Source organism: Oryctolagus cuniculus, chromosome 12 (genome assembly GCF_964237555.1).
Source record: "Oryctolagus cuniculus chromosome 12, mOryCun1.1, whole genome shotgun sequence".
Classification (NCBI taxonomy): Eukaryota; Metazoa; Chordata; class Mammalia; order Lagomorpha; family Leporidae; genus Oryctolagus; species Oryctolagus cuniculus.
The window spans coordinates 67,396,552-67,422,058 of record NC_091443.1 but is presented as its reverse complement, the minus strand read 5'-3'; the positions used below and the strand labels follow the sequence as shown (position 1 = coordinate 67,422,058).

General features: G+C 43.0%; 1 protein-coding gene across 12 annotated transcripts in view; it reads right to left on the bottom strand.

Annotated features, from left to right (window-relative positions):
• The window catches only part of CTDSPL2 (CTD small phosphatase like 2), a 103,616-nt gene that overhangs the window by 40,389 nt on the left and 37,720 nt on the right, over positions 1–25,507 (bottom strand). For 5 of the 12 annotated variants that reach the window (XM_051822431.2, XM_051822433.2, XM_051822430.2 and 2 more), the window contains 2 exons: positions 5,214–5,352; positions 3,438–3,587 (listed from right to left, as the gene is read on the bottom strand). In XM_051822431.2, the coding sequence (XP_051678391.2) occupies positions 3,438–3,587; positions 5,214–5,352 (289 nt within the window). Of the gene's footprint in view, positions 1–3,437; positions 3,588–5,213; positions 5,353–20,286; positions 20,532–25,507 lie in introns of all 12 variants that reach the window. The other 7 variants (XM_070054117.1, XM_070054116.1, XM_070054118.1 and 4 more) reach the window with 3 other exon arrangements.

The following is a 25,507-nucleotide window of genomic DNA, read 5'->3' as shown; positions in this document are numbered from 1 at the left end:
ACTCCCTAAATTGCTGCAACAGCCAGAGCTGGGCCAATCTAAAGCCAGGAGTTTCTTCCGGGTCTGCCACACAAGTTCAGGGGCCCAAACACTTGGTCCATCTTCTTCCCAGGCCATAGCAGAAAACTAGATTGGAAGTGGAGCAGCTGGGACTCAAACCAGCACCTATATGGGATGCTGGCACTGCAGGCAGCAGCTTCACCTGCTACACCACAACACCAGACTCTTTTTTTAAATAATTAAAAAAAAAAAAAATTGGCGGGGGGAGGGGGCACCTGGCGCTGTGGCGCAGTGGGTTAATGCCCTGGCCTGCAGTGCCAGCATCCCATATGGGTGCTGGTTTAAGACCCGGCTGCTCCATTTCCAATTCAGCTCTCTGCTTTACCTTGGGAAAGCAGTAGAAGATGGCCCAAGTCCTTGGGAACTGCACCAGTTTGGGAGCAGGAGCTCCTGACTCCTGGCTTCGGATTGGCGCAGCTCCAGCCACTGAGGCCAATTGGGGAGTGAACCATCGGATGGAAAACCACCAGCCCCCTCTCTCTCTGCCTCTCCTCTCTCTGTAACTACTTTACTTCCAAAAAAATAAATCTTTTTTTTTTTTTTTTTTTTTCTGACAGGCAGAGTGGATAGTGAGAGAGAGAGAGAGACAGAGAGAAAGGTCTTCCTTTTTTCCGTTGGTTCATCCCGCAATGGCCACTGCGGGCAGCGCACCGCGCTGATCCGAAGCCAGGAGCCAGGTGCTTCTCTTGGTCTCCCCATGTGGGTGCAGGGCCCAAGCACTTGGGCCATCCTCCACTGCACTCCCGGGCCACAGAAGAGAGCTGGACTGGAAGAGGAGCAACCGGGGCAAATAAATAAATCTTTAAAAAAAATTTTTTTTTGTTTTCATTTTATTTGAAAGGCAGAGAAAAACAGAGAGAGACAGAGAGAATCTTAGATCCACTGGCTATTTCCCCCAAATGCCCACAACAGACAAAGCTGGGTCAAGCCAAAGCCAGGGGCTTAACTCAATATGGGTCTCCCAATATGGGTCTCCCACATGGCTAGTAGGGAACCAACTCCCTAAGCCACCATCTGGTACCTCCCTGCATGTGCACTAGCAGGAACCTGAAAATGCAAGCAGAGCCAGGTCTCAAACCCAGGGATTCTGATATGGATGTGGTATTTCTAAGTTGCCTCTTAATTGCTGCATCAAACAAATGCTCCCCAGTGTTGACTCTTTTGGCAAAGACAGTATAAAGCATAACCTTAAATTCACTTGAATTAGTTTATATAGATTGAAAATCCCTGGTGAGCGTGAGGGTAACAAGCAAATAATAATATTAATAAATTACTACAAAAAATCATTTAGTTTTAGTTCACTTAAAAAATAGTCAGAGATTGGGGATGGTGCTGTGGCATAGCAAGAAAAGCCACCACCTGCAGTGCCAGCATCCCATATGAGAACCGAGTCGAGTCCCAGATGCTCCACTTCCTACCCAGCTCTCTGCCATGGCCTGGGAAAGCAGTACAAGATGGCCCAAGTCTTTGGGCCCCTGCACCCACATGAGAGACCCAAAAGCTCCTGGCTTCGGATCGACACAGTTCCAGCCATTGCGGTCAATTGGGGAAGTGAACCAGTGGATAGAAGACCTTTCTTTCTCTGTATCTCCTTCCCTCTGTGTGTAACTCTTTCAAGTAAATAAATAAAAAATTGTTTTGACAGGCAGAGTGGATAGTAAGAGAGAGACAGAGAGAAAGGTCTTCCTTTTCCATTGGTTCACCCCTCAAATGGTTGCTACGGCCGGCGCACTGCGCTGATCCGAAGCCAGGAGCCAGGAGCTTCTTCCCGGTCTGCCATGCAGGTGCAGGGTCCAAGCACTTGGGCCATCCTCCACTGCCTTCCCGGGCCACAGCAGAGAGTTGGATAAGAAGAGAAGCAACTGGGACAGAATCCGGCGCCCAACCAGGAATAGAACCCGGGATGCCAGCGCCGCAGGCAGAGGATTAGCCTAGTGAGCCGCAGCGCCAGCCAATACATAAATCTTAAAAAAAAAAAAAAAAAAAAAAAAGTCAGGGGTCAGTGCTGTGGTGTAGGAGGCTAAGCCTCTACCTGCGACACCAGCATCCCAAGTGGGTGCTGGTTCAAGTCCAAGCTGCTCATCTTCTGATCCAGCTCTCTACTTACGACCTAGGAAAGCAGTGGAAGATGGCCCAGGTGCTTGGGCCCCTGCACCCATGTGGGAGATGCAGAGGAAGCTCCTGGCTCCTGGTTTTGGATGGAACCAGCTCTTGCCGTTGCAACCATTTGGGGAGTGAACCAGCAGACGGAAGACCTCTCTCTCTGTAACTCTACCTCTCAAGTTAATAAATAAACCTTTTTAAAAAAAATTACACAAATATACTGAAAAGCAAAGCCAAAAAAAAAAAAGCCAATAAGGGGTTGGTGTTATGGCACACTAGGTTAAACTGCTAACCACAGCACTGGCAACTGGCATCTCACATGAGCACCAATTCAAATCCCAAATGTTCCACTTCAGATTCAGCTCCCTGCTAATGTGCCAGGGAAAGCAACAGAGGATGGCCCCAAGTACGAGGGACCCTGATATCCACGTAGGAGACCCCGATGGAGCGCCTGGCTTTGGGCTGGCCCAGCACCACTGTTCATTCTCTCTCACCCTATCTGTGTCTCTGTCTGTCTTGGCTCTCCCTCCTTCCCTCTCTGTAATTCCGCCTTTCAAATAAATCTTTAAAAAAAAGAAAAATAGGTCAGTTTTGTGATGTAGTGAGTTAAGCTGTTGCCTGCAATGCTGGCATCCCATATGGGTGCTAGTTTAAATCCTAGCTATTCCACTTCCAAACCAACTCTCTGCTAATGCATCCAGCAAAGCAGAAGGAGATGGCCCAAGTGCTTGGGACCCCTGCCACCTATGTGGGAGACAAGAATGAAGCTTTCGACTTTAGCCTAGCCCAGTCCCATCCACTGCAGCCACCTGGCCAGTGACCCAGCAGACGAAAGATCTCTCTCTCTCTCTCCCTCTGTAACTCTACCTTTCAAATAAATAAATCTTTAAAAAAACAAAAACAAAACAAACAAACAAAAAAAAATGGTTAAGACATTCCATTGCAATGATCTAAAGAGCATATTGAAAATTTTTCTGGATTCTCTCCTATACATTATAAGCATTACAGAAGTCAATCAGCATAGTGAAAGTAAAATCTTTCCCTCCAGGCCAAAGTTAATCATCTGCCCTTTCAGATGATAAAAAATTGTTTACTACAACAATCTATCTTTATTTCAGTCACTAAAAGAATGCTTTTAAGGAGCAGTATGTATTTAATGAGGTTGAAAACAAACATAAGACATTGATAAAATACACATGTAAAATGAAAAAATCTTTTTAAAAAACCCTGAAAAGTTTTTTTAAGCCAGATTATGATTAATGGTTTATAATTACCATTTTTATTTGCTGGTGAAAAAAAGTTGAAGACAGGAGAAAATATGGTCCCCAACAATGTAGTCCTTGGAGGACTGCCAGAAGAAGGAGTATCTTCTAATTTTCCATTTTGCTTTACATGTTGATTTGTCATTTCGTAACTACCAGCTTCTAAGAAAGAAACAAAGGGAAAAAATTGTCATCCAGAAAACACTTTCAGAAATATACTGCAAATCATTCATTTTTCAAATAACCATTTTTCTCCTCAAAATACTTCTAGAAAACTGATTAATGTTCAAGAGAGCTTATCAAGTAAATCCTGAGGCAAATCACTTGTAAACCAAATCAAGTGTAAATCAAATCATCTTTAAACATAAATGCATTCATAATGCTTTATAGATGTTAACACTGACAGTTTTTCAAAGTAGATTTACACCTAAAAATATACAGACCAGAAGGCTTCAAATCAAGACAGTATGTAACAAAGGAAAATTCTTTGTAAACATGCAAACAAGTTACCAGTATCAAATGCACAATTCTATTTTTGTTTACCATCAGGGGTACTATTAGAAATAACATGGTTCTAGCAAAAGATACATAGAACAGTATCAAAGATTATTTACAAGTATTGAATCACCATTTCAGAGTAGTTAGGTAAAATAACTAGTTGCTTTTAAGTAACTTTACATAAAAAATTCTCATAATTTTTGAAAAGCAATAAAAATAAAAATAATACACAAGTTTTGCTTAATCATCTTTTGACCCTCCACAACTTTTCTTTGCTGTGTATCACATCTTTTCCCATCTTTATTGTAACTCTTTTAACTTGCTTCTCTCTTTTTCTCCCTCCTGTTCTATCTCAGTGTCTTTTTCTCTCCACTGGAGAAGAGATAAACAGTTATTGCTGCTTTGTTTAAAGTAACAGTTGGTTAAAAGAGCACATCCCGCTCTGAAGTACTATTCTTTATAGTTTCCTGGGCCTGTCTTTAGTGCTTTTCTCCTATTCTTTCTCATTATACGTAGGTGTTGACAGAGTTTATAAACAGCGGTAGTACTGACATTTGAGCCTGATTAATTCTTTGCTTTGAGCTGTACTGGACAATGAAGGAAGCTTAGTGGTATCCCTGACAGCTATCTCCTTTAGATACCAGCAGCAACTCCTCCACAGGCTGATAACCAGCCTACCATGTGGGAAACAAAACCATCCACAGTTAAGAACTACTGGCGCCGGCGCCGCAGCTCAATAGGCTAATCCTCCCCCTTGCAGCACCGGCACACCAGGTTCTAGTCCTGGTTGGGGCGCCGGATTCTGTCCCGGTTGCCCCTCTTCCAGGCCAGCTCTCTGCTGTGGCCAGGGAGTGCAGTAGAGGATGGCCCAGGTGCTTGGGCCCTGCACCCCACGGGAGACCAGGAGAAACACCTGGCTCCTGCCTTCGGATCAATGCGGTGCGCCGGCCACGGCGGCCATTGGAGGGTGAACCAACGGCAAAGGAAAACCTTTCTCTCTGTCTCTCTTTCTCACTGTCCACTCTACCTGTCAAAAAAAAAAAAAAAAAAAAAAAAAAAAAAAAAAAAACCTACTGGCATAAGTGATACAAATATCTGCTAAGCTCTTAAACAGTATGATCGAGAAACAAATTTTTGTACATATTTCAATTGCCACAGTTATTACTGCTTTAATAAAGGCTGGTTCATATACATTTGCAAGCTAAATAGTATAAAGTTATTTATTTTAATTCATATCAGGTCAGAGCTCTGCTTATACCTAAATAAAACAATATCTATAGATTAACAAACCTCCATTTACTTGACTTTTCCGTCTTACTCGAGATATCTGTTTGTTAGGCTTTTCTCCTGTTCTTGGAGTTGATGTGATCAAATTATTATCTACATCCCGCTCAATTCTACTCCGTTTCGAAGGATTTTCTCTCTCTTCCTTAAGGAATAAAAAAAAATGCACTGAACACAGTAATTCTGCCATTTAGGTTACACTTTTAAAATGACAAAATATGATATGCATGGCTTCCAAATATTTTTGCACCAAAAAAAACAGCATTTAATTCCATTTTCTACAAACTTTTGGAAGTACTTTCATACTTTCCCATTTTTTATATTTAGGAGAAACAAAATACAATTAATATCAAAAAGTGGTAGAAAACAGGAAAAGGGTCTTAATGCAACTGCAATACAGACATACAATTACAGCATCTCCACAATTCAGATCCTTTCCCCAGGGTACATTAAGTCTTCTACGTTATCAAAATATTGAATTGTACAACATGCCCCAAATTTTCAGCAATTTTTCTTTATTTTAGAACAGTTTTGGGGGTAGCGTTGTGGGGTAATGGGTTAAGCCACAGCCTGCAGCATTAGCATTCCATATGGGTGCCACCTATGGGAGCTGCTTCATTTCCAGACCCAGCTCTCTGCTAATGCACCTGAGAAAGCAGCAGAAGATGGCCCAAGTCCTTGGGTCCCTTGCACCTGCATGGGAGACCCAGAGGAAGCTCCTGACTCCTGGCTTCAGCCTGGCACAGTCCTGACTGCTGTGGCCATTTGGGGAGTGAACCAGCAGAAAAAAGACCTTTCTCTATCTCTCCTCTCTCTCTCTGTTAACTCTTGACTTAGAACATAGATCACTTCCTTGAGTGCTCAGGGTAGTACAGTCACACTGAATTTGCTGGTACTTATATATTATCAAAGAAATAAAGTCTGCCACTGCCACACCACACCACCCATCTCAATTATTTAAATACCCAAATTACCACCAAAGAGTCTACCCTTTAGCAAAGCTCTCTATTTTCTATCTTATATGGAGTAACTCTACATGACGAGTTATACTACTTTTCCATTATTATTGACTAGAATAGTTTACTTCCAAGCATTTTATTTGCCTTTTTCTTCTCCATTTATACATCCACTATTCTCATTTGCAAAAATTTTCTGTAGTCGATTACATTTCCTATAGTGCTTTTCTTACATTTCTTTTTTTTTTTTTTAAGATTTATTTAATTGAAAGGCAGAAAGGCAGAGAGAGAGAGAGAGAGAGAGAGAGAGAGGTCTTCCATCCACTGCTTCACTCCCCAGAAGGCCACAACAGCTGGAGCTGCGCCGATCCGAAGCCAGGAGCCAGGAGCTTCCTCCAGGTCTCCCACACAGGTGCAGGGGACCAAGGACTTGGGCCATCATCTACTGCTTCTCCAGGCCATAGCAGAGAACTGGATTGGTAGTGGAGCAGCTGGGACTCGTACCGGCACCCATATGGGATGAAGGCACTGCAGCTGACGGCTTTACCAGCTACACCACAGGACCGGCCCCATTTTTTTTCTTAAAGATTTTATTTATTTATTTGAGCGGAAGAGTTACAGACAGGGAAAGGGAAAGGCAGAAACAAAGTCTTCCATCTGGTGGTTCACTCCCCAGATGGCCACAGTGGCTGGAGCTGGGCTGATCCGAAGCCAGGAGCCAGGAGCTTCTTCGGGTTCCCGAGCAGATGCAGAGGCCCAAGTGTTTGGGCCATCTTCCACTGCTTTCCCAGGACATAGCAGAGAGCTGGATGGGAAGAGTAGCAGCAGGGACTAGAACCGGCGCCCACAAGGATGCCAGTGCCACAGGTGGAGGATTAACTCACTGCACCACAGTGCTGACCCCGATTTTCTTACATTTCTGTAACACTGTCCTATAACTCCTTGCTATTTTAATGACACTAGTTGAAATATTTGTAAAAGAAATGGACTAATTTTTTGAATCCATATACTATACATAATTTATACATATAATCAATACTTTTAATAAACTGGAATAACATCCACTTTTTTGTATTTCATGATTTTACTTCATAGCAACCTATAAATTATACTATCACACATTTTTTTTCTATCTTTAGGATTTATTTATGTATTTACTTGGGAAAGTTACAGAAAAGGAGAGAGAGAGTCAGAAAGAAAGAGAGGGGTCTTCTAACCGCTGGTTCACTCCCCAAATGGCCATAATGGCCAGGGCTAGGCAGGCCAAAGCCAAGATCCAGAAACTTCCTCCAGGTCTCCCACACAGGAGCGGGTGCCCTAGTCCTTGAACCATCTTCTGCTGCCTCCCCAGGCTCATTAGCAGGGAGCTGGATCAGAAGTGGAACAACCAGGACTTGAACTGGTGTCCATATGGGATGCCAGTGCTGCAAGTAGCACTTCACGCACTACACCACAGCACTAGCATCACCATGCATTTTCGTTTTAATTTTTTTTAATTAATTTATTTTTCTGAAAGGCAGAGGCAGAGGTAGATAGGTCTTCTATTGGCTGGTGCACTCCCCAGAGGGCCACACGGCTTGAGCTGGGCTGATCCAAAGCAAAGCCAGGGGCCAGAGGCTTTCCTCTTGGTATCCCAGGTGGGTACAGGGGCCCTAGAACTTGGGCAATCTTCTACTGCTCTCCCAGGCCATAGCAGAGAGCCAGATCCAAAGTAGAGCAGCCAGGACACAAACTGGCGTCCATATGAGATGCCAGAACTGCAGATGGCGGCCCTTACCCACTAAGCCACAGCACCGGTCCTCCCATTATGCATTTTCTAAAGGTTGAAAATTATAATTTTGAAACAAACCTTGGAACTGTAAATGGTAAAAATTACCATCCTAGCTCTAGCCTCCATTGAACATTATAATTTTGAAACAAGCCTTGGTTCTGTAAATGGTGGAAATTACTATTTCTTATGCAAATATCATTTACCAATCAATATTAGGTAGCTCCATCCAAACAATATGGCATTATTATACAAAATAATGCCCTGGTGATCAACAAAAGTCTTTAAATTTCTCCTGCTTATCATTACTTTTGCATTTTAAATCTATTTATTTGAAAGGGAAAGAACTAGAGAGGAACTGAGAAATACCATACATTCATTGCTACACTCCCCAGATACCTATAACCATTAGGGAACTCAATCTGGGTCTCCCACATAGGTGACAGAGACCCAAATAAATAGGTTTCAAATATAAAAGTAATGATAAGCAGGAAATATCTGAAGATTTTTGTTGAAAACCAAGGCATTACTTTGTATAATAATACCATATTGTTTTGATGTAGCTACTTAAAATTCATCGTTGAATGGTATTTGTATAAGAAATAGTAATTTCCACTATTTCAAAATTATAATGTTCAATGGAGACCAGAGCTGGGATGCAGAAGCCCCAAGTTGTACCTCAACCACTGTGTCAATCACCTGCCCCTGTATTTTAAACTGATGAATAGTATCTTAAAAGGAGATGTCCATTACCAGAATATACATCGGCTCTCTAAGAGCAGAAATAAATTAGCAAATATTCAACTACACTAACCAGCCTTTCTTTGAAGAAGTTTTTTAGTATAGCTACTATAAAATAAATACTACATATACTCCTAAAAACTGGATATTCTGTAATACTAAAAATATCAAGGCTTATGGACAAAAATGTCAAGGAGCTGAGAAGGGTAGGCTGGGGTAAATAATTTAATGCCCCTTGAACTTTGTAATGATACCACTAACAAAAACAAAGATTAGGACCTCCATAAGTAACGCTGACATCTCAGCCGGAAGTTAAGATAATGAGAGGCCAGCGCCACGGCTCAATAGGCTAATCCTCCGCCTACACAGGGTTCTAGTCAGGGCACCGGATTCTGTCCTGGTTGCTCCTCTTCCAGGCCAGCTCTCTGCTGTGGCCTGGGAACGCAGTGGAGGATGGCCCAAGTCCTTGGGCCCTGCACCCACATGGAAGACCAGGAGAAGCACCTGGCTCCTGGTTTTGGATCAGCACAGTGTGCCGGCCGCAGCGGCCATTGCAGGGTGAACCAACGTAAAAAAGGAAGACTTTTCTCTGTCCCTCTCTCACTATCACTGTCCACTCTGCCTGTCAAAAATAATAATAATAATAATGAGAACGACACCTCAGGACATAACAAAGGTATTAAAAACAATGAAGCAAGAAACAAGGGTTTATGGGACCTGAGAAGTGGAGTATAAGCCACCTGGGGCTGTTGTTAACATGGCAACTAGAGAAATGCAAACTACCACAGTGAATGATTGATTACCTGCTAGATCAGAGTATACCTTTCTGGGGAGGGAGGCTTACACTGCAAGTTATCACTTTCTTTAAAAAAAAAGGGGGGGGGAATTTATTATTATTTAGGGGACATTGCTGTAGTACAAGTCTTCCTATCACAGTCCACTCCCCAAATGCCAGCAACAATGAGACTGAGCCAGGCCAAAGCCAAATGCCTGGGAACTCCATCAGGGACTCCCACATGTCTGGCAAGGAAGCAGAGTGGCTAAGGATTGGAATGATCACTTCACTATGGGATGCCGGGGCCCCCACCAGAGGCCTAATCTATGGCATCTACCCCTTGTTACCACTTTCAATTTATAAAAACAAGCATAAGGGCTTTTGCCAGTGCAACAGCTAAATTCAAAGTGTTTCTTTCCTGATGAAATATAAAACTCAACTCCCATCATTCACGAAAATCTCTGTCAGTTTTTTTTTTTTTTTAAGATTTACTTATTTATTTGAAAGACAGAGAGAGAGAGAGAGAGAGACAGACAGACAGACAGACAGAGACAGAGAGACAGAGATCCTCCATCTGCTGGTTCATTCCTCAGGTGGCTCACAAGGCCAGGGATGAGCCAGGTGGAAAACAGGAGCTTCATTCCCAACTCTCACATGGGTAGCAGGAGCCCAAACACTTGAACCATCCTCCACTGCTCTCCCCATGCCATTAGCAGGGAGTTGAATCAAAACTGGAATGGTCCACCTGCGGCGCTGGCACCCCGGGTTCTAGTCCTGGTCGGGGCGCCGGATTCTGTCCCGGTTGCCCCTCTTCCAGGCCAGCTCTCTGCTGTGGCCCAGGAGTGCAATGGAGGATGGCCCAAGTGCTTGGGCCCTGCACCCCATGGGAGACCAGGAGGAAGCACCTGGCTCCTGCCTTCGGATCAGCGGGGTGCGCCGGCCGCGGCAGCCATTGGAGGGTGAACCAACGGCAAAGGAAGACCTTTCTCTCTCTCTCTCTCTCTCACTGTCCACTCTGCCTGTCAAAAAAAAAAAAAAAAAAAAAAAAAACTGGAATGGCCAGTCAATGAATTAGCACCTATATGGGAAGCTGGTGCTATGCTACAACACTAGGCCCTTTGTCCAGTTTAGAACAAAATCACATATAGGGGCCGGCGCTGTGGCATAGTGGGTAAAGCCCCTGTCTGCAGTGTCGGCGTGCTATATTGGTGCCAGTTCGAGTTCCAACTGCTCCTCTTCCAATTCAGCTTTCTGCTGTGGCCTGGGAATGCAGAAGATGGCCCAAGTCAGGCCGGCGCCGCGGCTCACTAGGCTAATCCTCCGCCTAGCGGCGCCGGCACACCGGGTTCTAGTCCCGGTTGGGGCGCCGGATTCTGTCCCGGTTGCCCCTCTTCCAGGCCAGCCCTCTGCTGTGGTCAGGGAGTGCAGTGGAGGATGGCCCAGGTGCTTGGGCCCTGCACCCCATGGGAGACCAGGAAAAGCACCTGGCTTCTGGCTCCTGCCATCGGATCAGCGCGGTGCGCCGGCTGCAGCGCGCCGGCCGCGGCGGCCATTGGAGGGTGAACCAACGGCAAAGGAAGACCTTTCTCTCTGTCTCTCTCTCTCTCACTGTCCACTCTGCCTGTCAAAAAAAAAAAAAAAAAAGAAGATGGCCCAAGTCCTTGGGCCCCTGCACCCATGTAGGAGACCTGGAAGAATCTCCTGGCTCCTGGCTTTGGATCAGCCCAGCTCCAGCCATGGCAGCCATTTGCAAAGTGGACTAGCAGATAGAAGACCCCTCTGTCTCTCTCTGCCTTTCAAATAAATGAATAAAGTCTTAAAAATGAATAAATAAATCACATATAAACCAATATATATCACTGATGTTATACTGAAATTACTTCCCTGTTTACCAATAGCATATTAGCTACTAACACTGTGAAGGCAAGACACATTTATAGCAGAATAGACTATATTGTGGTTAGTTTAGAACATAACTCAAATGCTTTAGCTAACATCTCTGAAAAGGAAAAGGAAGCTATTAAGGTCAATATTGAAAGTCTGCAGTCATGGACAATTAAATCCTACTCTTTAGAAAATGCATTCAGGGGCCAGCGCTGTGGCGCAGCGGGTTAACACCCTGGTCTGAGGTGTCGGCATTCCATATGGGCGCCGGTTCAAGACCCAGCTGCTCCTCTTCCAATCCAGCTCTCTGCTATGGCCTGGGAAAGCAGCAGAAGATGGCCCAAGTCCTTGAGCCCTTGCACCCGCTTGGGAGATCCGGAGGAAGCTCCTAGCTCCTGGCTTCGGATCGGCGCAGCTCCAGCCGTTGCAGCCAATTGGAGAATGAACCATCGGATGGAAGACCTCTCTCTCTCTCTCTCTGCCTCTCCTCTTTCTGTGTAACTCTGACTTTCAAATAAATAAATAAATATTTTTTAAAGAAAAGTAATAAAAAAAAGTAATGGTGCAAAACATTTAAAAAAAGCAAATGCATTCAAATGTGTGGTAATGATCCAATTCTGAAATATAGCGAGATCACTCAATCCTATTCTTTCTCAAGCACTGAACTACAGTTGTGCAGCATATAATAATGTTTAAGTCTATGATGGTGACCCCATAAGATTACAGAGAAGGGGCCAGTGCTGTGGCACAGGTTAATCCTTTGTCTGCAGTGCTGGCATCCCATACAGGTGCAAGTGAAAGTCCCAGTTCTGGCTGTTGCCTATTGTGACCATTTGTGGAGGGAACCAACAGATGGAGGTTCTCTCTCTCTCTCTCCCCCTCCTTGTATTTCTGCCTTTCAAATAAATAAATTCTTTTTTTTAAAAAGGTTACTATAAAATAGTATGCCATGTTATCAGCAACAAGTTCACATATTTCATGTTTACTATATCTCTCCCTTTTTCTTTTTAAAGATTGACGTATTTATTTGAAAGGCAGAGTTACAGAAAGAGATCTTCCATCTGTTGGTTCACTCCCCAAGCAGGAGCTGGGCTGATCCAAAGCCAGGAGCCATGAATTCTTCTGGGTCTCACACATGGGACCAGGAGCCCAAGAACTTGGACCATCTTCCACTACTTTCCCAGACACATTTGCAGGGAGCTGGATGGGAAGTGGAGCAGTTGTGACCTTATACCACCTAGGTCTGTGCTAAATATCTCTATGATGTTCTCTAAATGACGAAATTGCCAAATGAAGCATTTCTCAAAACTTTTACTGTCATTAAGTGATGTACACCTGGGCATAATCTGGAGACAGTTTCTGGACATGGTTATAATTTTTAGAAAAACTAGGAGAAAAAAGATTTTTACATTACTGTATAGGTTGTTTCACTAAATCTAAGAAGCTACAATGTCTTCTCTGGAATTTGTAATTTTCAAAGTTGTCTTTAAGATAAGCTGTTAAGCAGAAAATCCTAGGAGCATTCAGTTTTTGTTTTTTTGTTTGTTTAATATTTATTTATTTGAAAGGAAGAGTTACACAGAAAAAGAGGCAGAGACACAGAAACAGATCTTCCATCCAATGATTCACTCCCCAAATGGCCACAATGACCAGGAGTAAGCCAGGCTGAAGCCAGGAGCCTGGATCTCTGAGTCTCCAATGAGGGTGGCAGCAGCAGTTACCTGCTATGCCGCAACTTCTATCCCAAGGTAGTATTTTCAAATCTCTGAATCATCAAGTAAAATAGATACAGTACTAAAGAGACAACAAAAAAAAACAAGAGCAACATTGACAACAGAATTAGGAGACAAGGTTTTTCCCACAAATTCCAAACTGCAAGCAGATGAGGAATAACCAAAGGCATAATACCTAAATACCCATAAACAAGACTGAAGAAAGCAAAGTTATGAAAGAAGGCAGATCTTAGAACACATTTTAGAACAAGAGAATCTCAAAATACCTATCAGGTAGGTAATCATCAGAAAGCAAGGCAAGCAAATTTGAGAAGAGCAAATCAAACAGGGGAAGAGGAGTTGCTGCCCTATCAAATAACAAAATGGGTCCATGTTTGCTCTAATGAACTCTCGAAATTGGACAACTATGGCTTCCTTTCTAGAACAGAACTCCACACTGAGAAAGAAGTGTTAGGAGAGGAATCAAAATCGACAACAGCTACAACAGAGGGGAAAGAATGAAGTTCCAGATAAATTTAGGTAGGGATAACTAAAGAAAATTACTATTTTTTTAATGCTATTAAAAAAAAACTAGTTTGGAAAAAATACCCTGAACTATATAGACCCTTCTATAATTCTGCAATAGAAATTAGCAACCAAGGCCGGCGCCGCAGCTCAATAGGCTAATCCTCCACCTAGCGGCGCCAGCATACCGGGTTCTAGTCCCAGTCGGGGCGCCGGGTTCTAGTCCCAGTCGGGGCACCGGATTCTTTCCCAGTTGCCCCTCTTCCAGGCCAGCTCTCTGCTGTGGCCAGGGAAGGCAGTGGAGGATGGCCCAAGTGCTAGGCCCTGCACCCCATGGGAGACCAGGAGAAGCACCTGGCTCCTGCCTTCAGATCAGCGCGGTGCGCCGGCCGCAGCGCGCCAGCCATGGTGGCCATTGGAGGGTGAACCAATGGCAAAAAGGAAGACCTTTCTCTCTGTCTCTCTCTCTCACTATCCACTATGCCTGTCAAAAAAAAAAGGGGGGGAGGGGAATTAGCAACCAAAAGTATAGGTGTTGCGGCATAGCAGGTAAAGCCGCTGCCACCTGTGATGCCAGCACCCCATATGGGCACCAGTTCATATTCCGGTTGCTCCACTTTCAATCTAGCTCCCTAAAAATGGCCTTGGAAAAGCAGCAGAAGATTGTCCAAGTGTTCGGGTCTCTGCCATCCACATAGGAGACCAGGAAGACGTTCCTGGTTCTGTCTTTGGTCCAGCCCAACCCTGGCCTTTGTAGCCATCTGGGGAGTGAACCAGTAGATGCAAGATCTCTGTCTCTCTGTCTCTGTCTCTGACTTCCAAATAAATAAATAAATCTAAAAAAAAGTCAAATCCTATACAAACTTATTATTTTTTAAAATGCTTACAATTCTTTTTTTAAAAGATTTATTTACTTATTTGAAAGTCAGAGTTACACAGAGAGAGGAGAGGCAGAGAGAGAGTTGTCTTCCATCCACTGGTTCACTCCCCAATTGGCTGCAACGGCCGGAGCTGTGCCGATCCAAGCCAAGAGCCAGGTGCTTCTCCCAGGTCTCCCATGCAGGTGCAAGGGCCCAAGGACTTGGGCCATCTTGTACTGCTTTCCCAGGCCACAGCAGAGAGCTGGATTGTAAGAGGAGCAGCTGGACTAGAACCGGTGCCCATACAGGATGCCGGCACTGCAGGCGGCAGCTTTGCCCACTACGCCACAGCACCGACCCCACAAAATTACTATGATGAAACACATAGAGCAGAATAACACATTTACTGATAACAGAGACTATCAAAAAAATATACATAGAAAATTAGATCAAAATTATAGCCCAAAGATACTAAGAAAATGATGAGATACATATCAGAGTTAGAAAAACTCAGAAATCATGAACAGCACTAAAAAAATCAGAAATAGGGGCCAGAGCAGTGGCCTAAAGGGTAAAGCCGCCTCTGCACTTGCATGGCAAGACCCAGAGGAAGCTCCTGACTCCTAGCTTCAGATAGGCGCACCTCCAGCTGTTGCAGCCAGTTGGCGAGTGAACCAGAGGATAGAAGACCTCTCTCTCTGTATAAATCTGACTTTCAAATAAATACATCTTAAAAAAAATAGAAATAAAAATAATTTCAGATGACTAGACTAGAAGTGATTATGCATTTAAGAGATACATAGAGGCTGACACTGTGGCTTAGCTGGTAAAGCCACCGCCTGCTGTGCCGGTATCCCATATGAGCACCGGTTTGAGTCCCAGCTGCTCTGCTTCCCACACAGCTCTCTGCTATGGCCTGGAAAAGCAGTATATGGGAGACCTGGCAGAACCTCCTAGCTCCTGGCTTCAGATGGGCACAGCTCCGGCCTTTCCGGCCAATTGGGGAGTGAACCAGCAAATGGAAGACTTCTCTCTCTGCCTCTGCCTCTCTGTAACTCTCTTTCAAATAAATAAATAAATCTTAAAAAGAGAGAGAGAGTGAGTGATACATAGTTTGAGTGTTGGTTGAGTGTTATCAGATAACCAAAAATTTATTTATCTACACTTATATGCATTTCTTGGCATGTATAAAAAACAAAAAAGTTACACAGAAGGTAAATTGGAGGAAAATATTTTAAATGAATAAAAAGAAACTGAAAAGCATAATAAACACTGAAGATAAACAGAATATACAGCAGACAAAAAATAGAAGAATGAAATCAAAGCAAAAGCACAGCAACAGAATACCAGAAAATTTAAACAAAAATATTTTTTTGAATTTGAAAAATCTACTCTCAGAAATTTTTTAATTATAACATGTCAACTATAGATACCATGCTGCATAACAGATCTCTGGAACTTAATCCTCCTACCTAAATGAAATTTTGGTTACAGCCATCCTAGTAAATGCGAGAGACATCTATCTCATTGAGGTTTTGATATGCATTTTCATAATAACTGATGGCACTGAGCATCTTCTCAGGGCCTGTTTATCCTTCATGCATTTTCTTTGAACAAATATTTGTACAGAATCTTTTATTAAATAAAGATTTATTTTATTTATTTGAGGGTTACAGAGAGAGAGAGAGATCTTCTGTCTGCTGGTTCACTCCCCAAATCACAACAGCTGGAGCTGTACCAGGTAGAAGTCAGGAGCTTCTTCTGGGTCTCATACATCAGAGCAGGGACCCAAGCATTTAGGCCATCCTCTGCTGCTTTCCTAGGCAAATCAGCAGGGAGCTGGATCATAAGTGGAGCAGCCAGGACTGGAACCTGTGCTCATTAGGGATGCCAGCATTGCAGGTGGAGGCTAAACCTGCTATGCCACAATGCCGGCCCCTGTTAAAGAGTTTTTGCCTGGTGTCCCCCCCCACCCCCAATAGGATTGTTTTTCCATCTTTTGATCAACATTTCTTCAACCCCAAATAAAAAATATTTGAAATTACATAATAAAAGAGAACATTATTTTCCTAAAGCTATCAATCCAGAAAAACCAACATCAAGATATGTTCTAATTCTAAACTTAACAGAATTGAAAGGAAAAAAAACCCTTTGGAGAACAAGGCGGCCGGCGCCACAGCTCAACAGGCTAATCCTCCGCCTAGTGGCGCCGGCACACTGGGTTCTAGTCCCGGTCGGGGCACCAGATTCTGTCCCGGTTGCCCTCTTCCAGGCCAGCTCTCTGCTGTGGCCCGGGAAGACAGTGGAAGATGGCCCAAGTGCTTGGGCCCTGCACCCCATGGGAGACCAGGATAAGTACCTGGCTCCTGCCTTCTGATCAACGTGGTGCGCTGGCCGCGGCGGCCATTGGAGGGTGAACCAACGACAAAGGAAGACCTTTCTCTCTGTCTCTCTCTCTCTCACTGTCCACTCTGCCTGTCAAAAAAATAAAAAAATAAAAATAAAAATAAATAGAACAAGGCAAAACAATTCATTTATAAAGGGCAAACATTATCGAACATTTGGCAGCAAAGCTTTCATCTCAGTTAAAAATGGAATAACATTTAAAATAACAAAGAAAATAAAATATGATGGCTTTCAACACGCAAAAAAAGTCCAACTTGTTTTACAATACCAGGACAGTCCTGATTTCCAAATCAAGACAACTAAACACCAAAAACCTTCAAGAAACAAAAAACATGAAACAGCCAATCAACTCCAACAACACAAATTATTGTTTTTCCATTAAAAAAAAAAGTCTGTACTTTTCCACATTAAAATATAGAGGAAAATATGAAGAACACCTCAAAAGAAGTAGAAAAGCATTTGACAAAACTCAACAAAAAGATAAAAACTTTTTTACAAACTAGTAAGAGACTTCTTCAAATCATAACTGAGAAACATTTATCTAACATCCTACCTAATGAAACAAACACTTATCTCCTAAGATAAGCAACAAGGCAAGAGTGTTTCTCTCACCACTTAAACTAACCATTGCATTACAGGTATGAACTAATGCAATAAGTGAAGAAAAACAAAGACAGGGTCTAGAGCGCAGAAAAGGGAAGTAAAATCTCTAGCACACGACATGCTTATTTATGTATAAAATCCTATATATGATGAATGGAATATGAAATATTCCAAAAGATTAGAACTATCAAGTAAATTCACCAACTTCACATATCAGGTCAATACAGAAAAAAAAATAAACTATTTCTATATATCAGCAACAATTAGAAAGTAAAACTTTTAAGCGCACACACTGTGACACAGAGGCTGTGCTACCACTTAGGATGCTCATATCCAATGTCAGAGTGCCACCTCCACTTCTGATCCAGCTTCTTGATAATGTACTTGGGAGGTAGCAGATGATGGGCAAGGTACTTGGGTTCTTGCCACCCACCTGGAAGACCCACATGAAGTTGCTGGCCCCTGGCTTTGGTCTTGGCTGTTCTAAGTATTTGGGGAGTGAACCAGCAGATGGAAAATATCTGTTTCTCCTTCTCTCTGCTTTTCAAATACATGAATAAATAAATCTTTCATCAAAAATTTTCAATTTATACTATTTAAAAAAGTACCATAAAATATCAAATATCTAGGAATAAAAGTAATGAAAGCTAAGACTTCTATATTACTGTGATAAATTAACACCTATATTAGTAAAGATATTTCATGATCATGAATATTGGCTGAATCAAGATGTCCATTCTCACTAAATAATCTACATTTCAATAAAAGCTCTATTATAATCCCAAAAGGATCTTTTGAAGAAATACACAATCTAATTCTAAAACACATTTGAAACTATAAAGGATCTAAAATAATAAACTTGAAAAAACCTAAACTACAGAACTTATTCTATCTCATCTGAAGACTCACTATAAAAACTACAGTAATAAAAAGTGCAGTACAGTTATAAAGATAGACATATATGTCAATGGAATAGAATATTTTCGGAAAAAGATCCACATATATAGCCTTTTGGTTTTCAAAGAAGGTATCAATCGAATGTGGACAGGGAAGTCTCTAGCAAATGCTATATGATTAACTGGATATCCATATTGGGGGTAGGATAAACCCTTCCTTCTCTCTGATTTTTTAAAAGACTGTATATATTAATTTGAAAGGTATAGTAACAGAAAGGGACAGACAGAGTAAAAAAGAGATCTTCCACCCATAGGTTCACTCCCCAAACGGCCGCAACAGCAGAGGCACAGCCAGGCTGAGGCCAAGAGCCTGAAACTCCATCCAGGTCTCTCATGTGGGCAGCCAGGGCCCACATACTAGAGCCAATTTCCACTGCTTTCCCAGGCAAATTAGCAGGAAGTCTGATCAGAAGAGCAGGCAATATGGAATTGGCACTGTGACATAGGATGCCAGGGTCCCAAACAGTACCTTAACCCAATGAACCAAAAACACTGAACCCTGATTATTTATATATGTATTTGCTATAGTCTCATGGATTATTCTTGTTCTAGACATTATTATCTACTACCACCCAAGCTTTAGAATGAGACATTTCTTCAAGAATCTCAGCTCCTTTTAGTGAAGAATAACAATTAGAAACCAAGATTTGGATGCTCGGTGCACAAAGTTCAGAACACAAACAAATATATATATAAATAAATGCATGCATGTAGGAGTATGTATAGGGAAACAGTGACAGAAAGCAAGACAAAATATGAGAAAGTATCAAAAATAGTTGTCTTCTCATTAATTCCAACCAGTATAGGCTTATTTTTCATCATATAATACACAATACACTATAAAATAGGTATATAATAATAAATTTAAAATGTAAATAAATTTACTGCACTAAACCAGCTGTTCAAGAAAACAGCTACAGAGACTTATTTATAGGAACTGAGATTTAACTTTCATAGGGAAAAAGAAGATTCTCAGATAAAACTATGAAATCTGGCAATACAGAGGTTAAAAATTTAGAACAAAATTTTCCTCTATTTTTCAAACCAGGGGACACAATTCATCAGTGGATCATGAAATCAAAGTATTAAGATAAACCTGTAAAGGAAGAAGGGTGGGCATTTGGTACAGCAGTTAAGATAGTTCTTGTGGGGCTGATGTTGTGGCCTAGCAGGTAAAGCCATTGCCTTCGGGGCCAGCATCCCATATGGATACTAGTTTGAGTATTCACTGCTCCACTTCCAATCCAGCTCTTTGCTGTGGCCTGGGAAAGCAGTGGAAGATAGCCCAAGTCCTTGGGCTCCTGCACCCATGTCAGAGAACCAGAAGCTCCCTGGATCCTGGCTTTGGATCAGCTCAACGCCAGCCATTGAGGCCATTTGGTGAGTAAACCAGCAGATGGAGGATCAATATCTCTCTTTCTCTCTCTCTCTCTCTTTTTGCCTCTGCCTCTCTCTAACTCTTTCAAGTAAATAAATAGAGCTTAAAAAAAAAAAAAGACAGTACTTGCTGCACCCACATCCCATATTGTAGTGCCTGAGTTTTAAGCTCCACCTCTATTTCCAATTCCAGCTTCCTGCTAATGCCCACCCCGGGAGGCAGTAAGGGCTCAAGTATGTGGGTCCTTGCCACCCCCACAGGAGACCAAGAATGAACTTCAGCCTTCTGGCTTAGGGCTGGTGCTGGTATTCCCAGTATCTGGGGAGTGAACCAGTAGATGAAAAATCTCTGCCTCTCTGCTTTTCAAATAAAATTTTAAAATGAAAAAAAAATTTTAAGTTCTCATAAAAAGCACAAAACATTTCAAAAATAAAAGAAGAAACAATAGAAAAGAAAAACATCAAAGTATATCACACATATCAAGGTTAAGTTTTGGGGCCAGTGTTGTGGCTTACCGGGTTAAGCCACTGCCTGCAATGCCAGCATCCCATATGAGTGCCAGTTAGAACCCAGCTGCTCCACTTCCAATCCAGCTCCCTGCTAATGTGCCTGGGAAAGCAGCAGAAGATGGCCCAAATGCATGGTTCCCTGCACCCACGTGGAAACCCAAATGAAGTTCCGGGCTCCTGGCTTCCGTTGTGACCATTTAGGGAATGAACCAGCAGATGGAAGATCTCTTTATCTCTCCTTCTCTCTGTAACTATTTCAAATAAATAAAAATAATTTTTTTAAAAAAAGGTTATGTTGTATTCCGTATATATTAATATAGTATTTCTTTCTATGGATCATAGTTAAAAGACCTAAAAACACTAATTTTATGTTAAAGATCCTTCAGTATTAATTAGATTTATACCCATTTAGAAAATTGACGGCACTTAACTATGATAGCAGAACAGTATTTAGGTAAGAATAGAGGAAAAGGTTTGTTATAGAGAAAATTCTTAAATAAAACACCTATGCAGGTTCTGGGGCCAGCACCATGGCACAGGTTAATCCTCTGCCTGCAGTGCTGGCATCCCACATGGGCGCCAGGTTCTAGTCCCGACTGCTCCACTTCTGATCCAGCTCTCTGCCGTGGCCTGGGAAAGCAGCAGAAGATGGCTCAAGTCCTTGGGCCCCTGCACCGGCATGGGAGTCCAGGAAGAAGCACCTGGCTCCTGGCTTCAGATCGGCACAGCTCCGGTTATTCAGTCATTTGGGGGGTGAACTAACGGAAGGAAGACCTTTCTCTCGGTCTCTCCCTCTCACTGTGTTTAACTCTACTTCTCGAATAAAAAAAAAAAAAAAATCTTTAAAAAAAAAAAAAAAAAAACTCTGTAGGCCTTCACCTCAAATATATAGAAATATCAAGGAGCTGGAGGTGTGGCGCAGCAGGTTAAGCCACTGCCTGCAATGCCAGCATCCGACATAAGAACTTGTTTAGTCTGCCTTTCAAATAAATAAATCTTATAAAAAGAAAGCACACTGTGTTAAAAGCTTCACTTCTGATCCGGCTCTCTGCTAATGTACCTGGGAAAGCAGCAGAAGATAGCCAAGTGCTTGGGCCCCTGCCACTCACATGGGAGACCCGGATGAGGCTTTTGGCTCCTGCCTTTGGCCAGGCCCCACCACGGCCACTGGGGTCATCTGGAGAGAGAACCACCAGATAGACAATATCTATCTATATCTCTACCTCTCTCCCTCCCTTTCTGCCTTTCAAATAAATAAATCTTATAAAAAGAAAGAAAGCTCACTGTGTTAAAAGCAGAAAGAATATACATGAACAATTCATGAATGGTTCTTAAATGATTCTGACAATTTCAAAGCATTAAGTCTTTCAATCAGAAAATCTGGATTTGAAACAGAAAGAAGATGTCATTTATCCTACTATATGTTGAATTATGCCCCTGCCCCAAATGCATATACTGAAGCCCTAACCCTAACTACTTCAGAATGTGACCATATTTGAGGATAAGGCCTTTAAGAAATAATCAAGTTAAAAGAGGTATTTTAGGGAGGTTCCTAAAGCAATGTGACAAATATCAGACCATCTGAGGGATACTGCAAGAAGGTGGCCATCCACACATCAAGGAGAGAGGCATCTGAAGAAATCAAATCTGCCAACACCTTGATCTGGAATTTACAGACTCCAAAACTGAAAAAAACAACACATTGTCTATTCTATAAGGCACCTACATGAAATATTTCATTGCAGTAGCCCTATAAGCTAAACACACATTTCTTTATATCCATAAATGAGCAACTTATGTTTAGATTACATTAATATTCTCATGGATAATTTATATGGCAGTTAGGACTAGAATATAGATTAAAAATGACTGGTGGTATAAGCCACTGTTGAAATGCTACCTGTGATTCCTACATTCCAGGTCAGAATGCTTAGGTTGAAGTCCTGGGTCTGCTTTTGATTCCAGTTTCTTGTTAATGTACACCCTGAGAGGTAACAGGTGATGGCTCAAGTACTTGGGTCCTTGCCACCCACTTGGGAGACCTGGATCCAGTTTCAGGCTTCTGGTTCCAGACTGACCTTGCCCTAACTACTGCAGGCATCTGGGAAGCAAATGGGCAGGATGAAGGAAGGATCTGTCTCTGCCTACCTGCCTCCCTCTGCCTTTCAAAATAAACAACCAAAAAAATCCCACCTTTAAAAATAACCATTTAAAATGAGAAAGTACCAAGAACACCATTAGGCATATATAGTCCTAGAAAGTTCAACAGTAAAAGAACACAACAGGCCGGCACAGAGACTCAATAGGCTAATCCTCCGCCTGCAGCGCCGGAACACGGGGTTCTAGTCCCGGTTGGGGCACCGGATTCTGTCCCGCTTGCCCCTCTTCCAGGCCAGCTCTCTGCTGTGGCCCGGGAGTGCAGTGGAGGATGACCCAGGTCCTTGGGCCCTGCACCCACAAGGGAGACCAGGAGAAGCACCTGGCTCCTGGCTTCCGATAACCGCAGTGCGCTGGCCGCAGCGGCCATTGGGGAGTGAACCAATGGAAAAGGAAGACCTTTATCTCTCTCTCTCACTGTCCACTCTGTCAAAAAAAAAAAAAACACAACACACAAAGCAGGCAAGAAAATTTCTAAGAGTCAGATTCATGAACCAGGCACGAAGGCAATGTCAGATACCTTAGAAAGGACCACAGCTTAAAAGAGAAAGCAATTAAGTTTGTTTAAACATTTCAGTTTCAGGCATATGCAACTCCAGAAAAACCCTTCAAAAAGAGTCAGGTACCAAAGAAACGAAGCTGGCAGCATAGGGAGGGTGTTTTGTTTTGTTGATTTACTGATTTATTTGAAAGGCAGAGTTACAGAGAGGTAGACAGAGGCAGAGAGAGAGAAAAAAAAAAGAGAGGTCTTCCATCAGTTGGTTCACTCCCCAAATGGTTGCAACGGCTGGAGTTGGGCTGATCTAAAGCCAGGCTCCTGGATCTTCCTCCAGGTTGCCCATGTGGGTGCAGGGGCCCAAGGACTTGGGCCATCTTCCACTGCTTTCCCAGGCACATTAGCAGGGAGCTGGAATGGAAGTGGAGCAGCCAGGACTCAAACCAGCACCCTGGGCCGGCGCCGCGGCTCACTAGGCTAATCCTCCGCCTAGCAGCGCCGGCACACCGGGTTCTAGTCCCGGTTGGGGCGCCGGATTCTGTCCCGGTTGCCCCTCTTCCAGGCCAGCTCTCTGCTGTGGCCAGGGAGTGCAGTGGAGGATGGCCCAGGTGCTTGGGCCCTGCACCCCATGGGAGACCAGGAAAAGCACCTGGCTCCTGGCTCCTGCCATCGGATCAGCGCGGTGCACCGGCCGCGGCGGCCATTGGAAGGTGAACCAACGGCAAAGGAAGACCTTTCTCTCTGTCTCTCTCTCTCACTGTCCACTCTGCCTGTCAAAAAAAAAAAAAAAAAAAAAAAAAAACCAGCACCCATATGGGATGCCATTACTGCAGGCAGTGGCTTTACCCACTATGCCACAGTGCTGGGTTTGAAAACAACACTTGTAAAAATAAGAGAAGTAGTCCATCAACTAATTCAAAACACTAAAGACAACAGATGATGATACATGCAAAAAAAATATTAGGGGAAAGGTTTTTTTTTTTTGATTAAAAAAAAACAAGCTTCAAGTTTTGAACTAACACAGACAATAAATAAATGACAAATTGAGCAGTATGGGAACACTCAACACTATTTTCTGGCATCAAGAATAATTTTCAGACTAGAGATTTATTATAAAGACAATACCTAGCTACATTGAGACAGAATGCTGAAGAATAAAGAATCCAAGTATCAAAGATACCTGGGTTTAAATCCTAGCACTATCACTTATTGGAGATGAAGTAGTACACAGTGCTTAAGAGTATAATAATCTCTGGGGCCACTGCTGTGGCATAATCAGTTAAGCTGCCACCTGCAACACAGGCATTCATTTGGGTGCACATTCGAGTCCCAGCTGCTGCACTTCCAATCCAGCTCCCTGCTAATGCACCTGGGAAAGCAGTGGAGGATGATTCAAGTGCTTGGGCCCCTGCACCCACATGGGAGATCTGAAAGAAGCTCTAGACTACTGACTTCAGTGTGGCTCAGCCCCTGCCACTGTCACCACTTAAGGTGCAAAACAGCACACTGAAGATAGACCTTTCTCTTTCTCTTTCTCTCTCTCTCTCTGTAACTATGCCTTTCAAATAAAATAAAATAAATCTTAAAAAAAAAAAAAAGATTCTAGGCTGGCACCGTGGCTCACTAGGCTAATCCTCCACCTTGTGGCGCCCGCACACCGGGTTCTAGTCCCGGTCGGGGCACCGGATTCTGTTCTGGTTGCCCCTCTTCCAGGCCAGCTCTCTGCTGTGGCCAGGGAGTGCAGTGGAGGATGGCCCAAGTACTTGGGCCCTGCACCCCATAGGAGACCAGGAAAAGTACCTGGCTCCTGCCATCGGATCAGCGTGGTGCGCCGGCCGCAGTGCGCCGGCCGCGGCAGCCATTGGAAGGTGAACCAACGGCAAAGGAAGATCTTTCTCTCTGTCTTTCTCACTGTCCACTCTGCCTGTCAAAAATAAATAAATAAATAAATAAATAAGATTCTGAAACCAGGCTAACTTACCCATTTAAAGCTAAGTAATCTTGTACAAGTTACTCTCTTTCTTAACCCTTCTTTGTCTGCAACATAGAGATAATACCTACCTCATACAAATTGTGAGGCTTACATTAGATATTACACTTAAGACAGAATAGTGTTTGGTACATAATTATTGCTCAGTAACTTAGTAACTGTTCATGTATTGCTGTTTATTGTTATTTTTATTGCTATTTTTTAACCTGGGAAAGTTATTGTTGTTATCACTGATACTGTCTTCCCTATGTTCACTAAGTCTTGGTTTTTCTCTTCTATGACATATCAAAAAATGGTTTTAAAGAGATGCTGGATTTGAGCACCTAACAGGCATTCAAGTGCAATTTCTGTGAACATCTGTTCCAAGTTTTGTGTTTTTGTTTGTTTCTGTTTTTGAGAGACAGAGTCCCCATCCACTGGTTCCTCCCAAATGCCTATAATAACTGAGACCTGGTTAAGGCTGAAGACTGGAGATGGGAATGTAATACAGGTCTTCCATGTGAGTAGCAAAAATCCAATTACTTGATCCATCACTGCTGTCTACCAGGGTCTTACTGGTGGGAAGCAGGAGACAGGAGCCACAT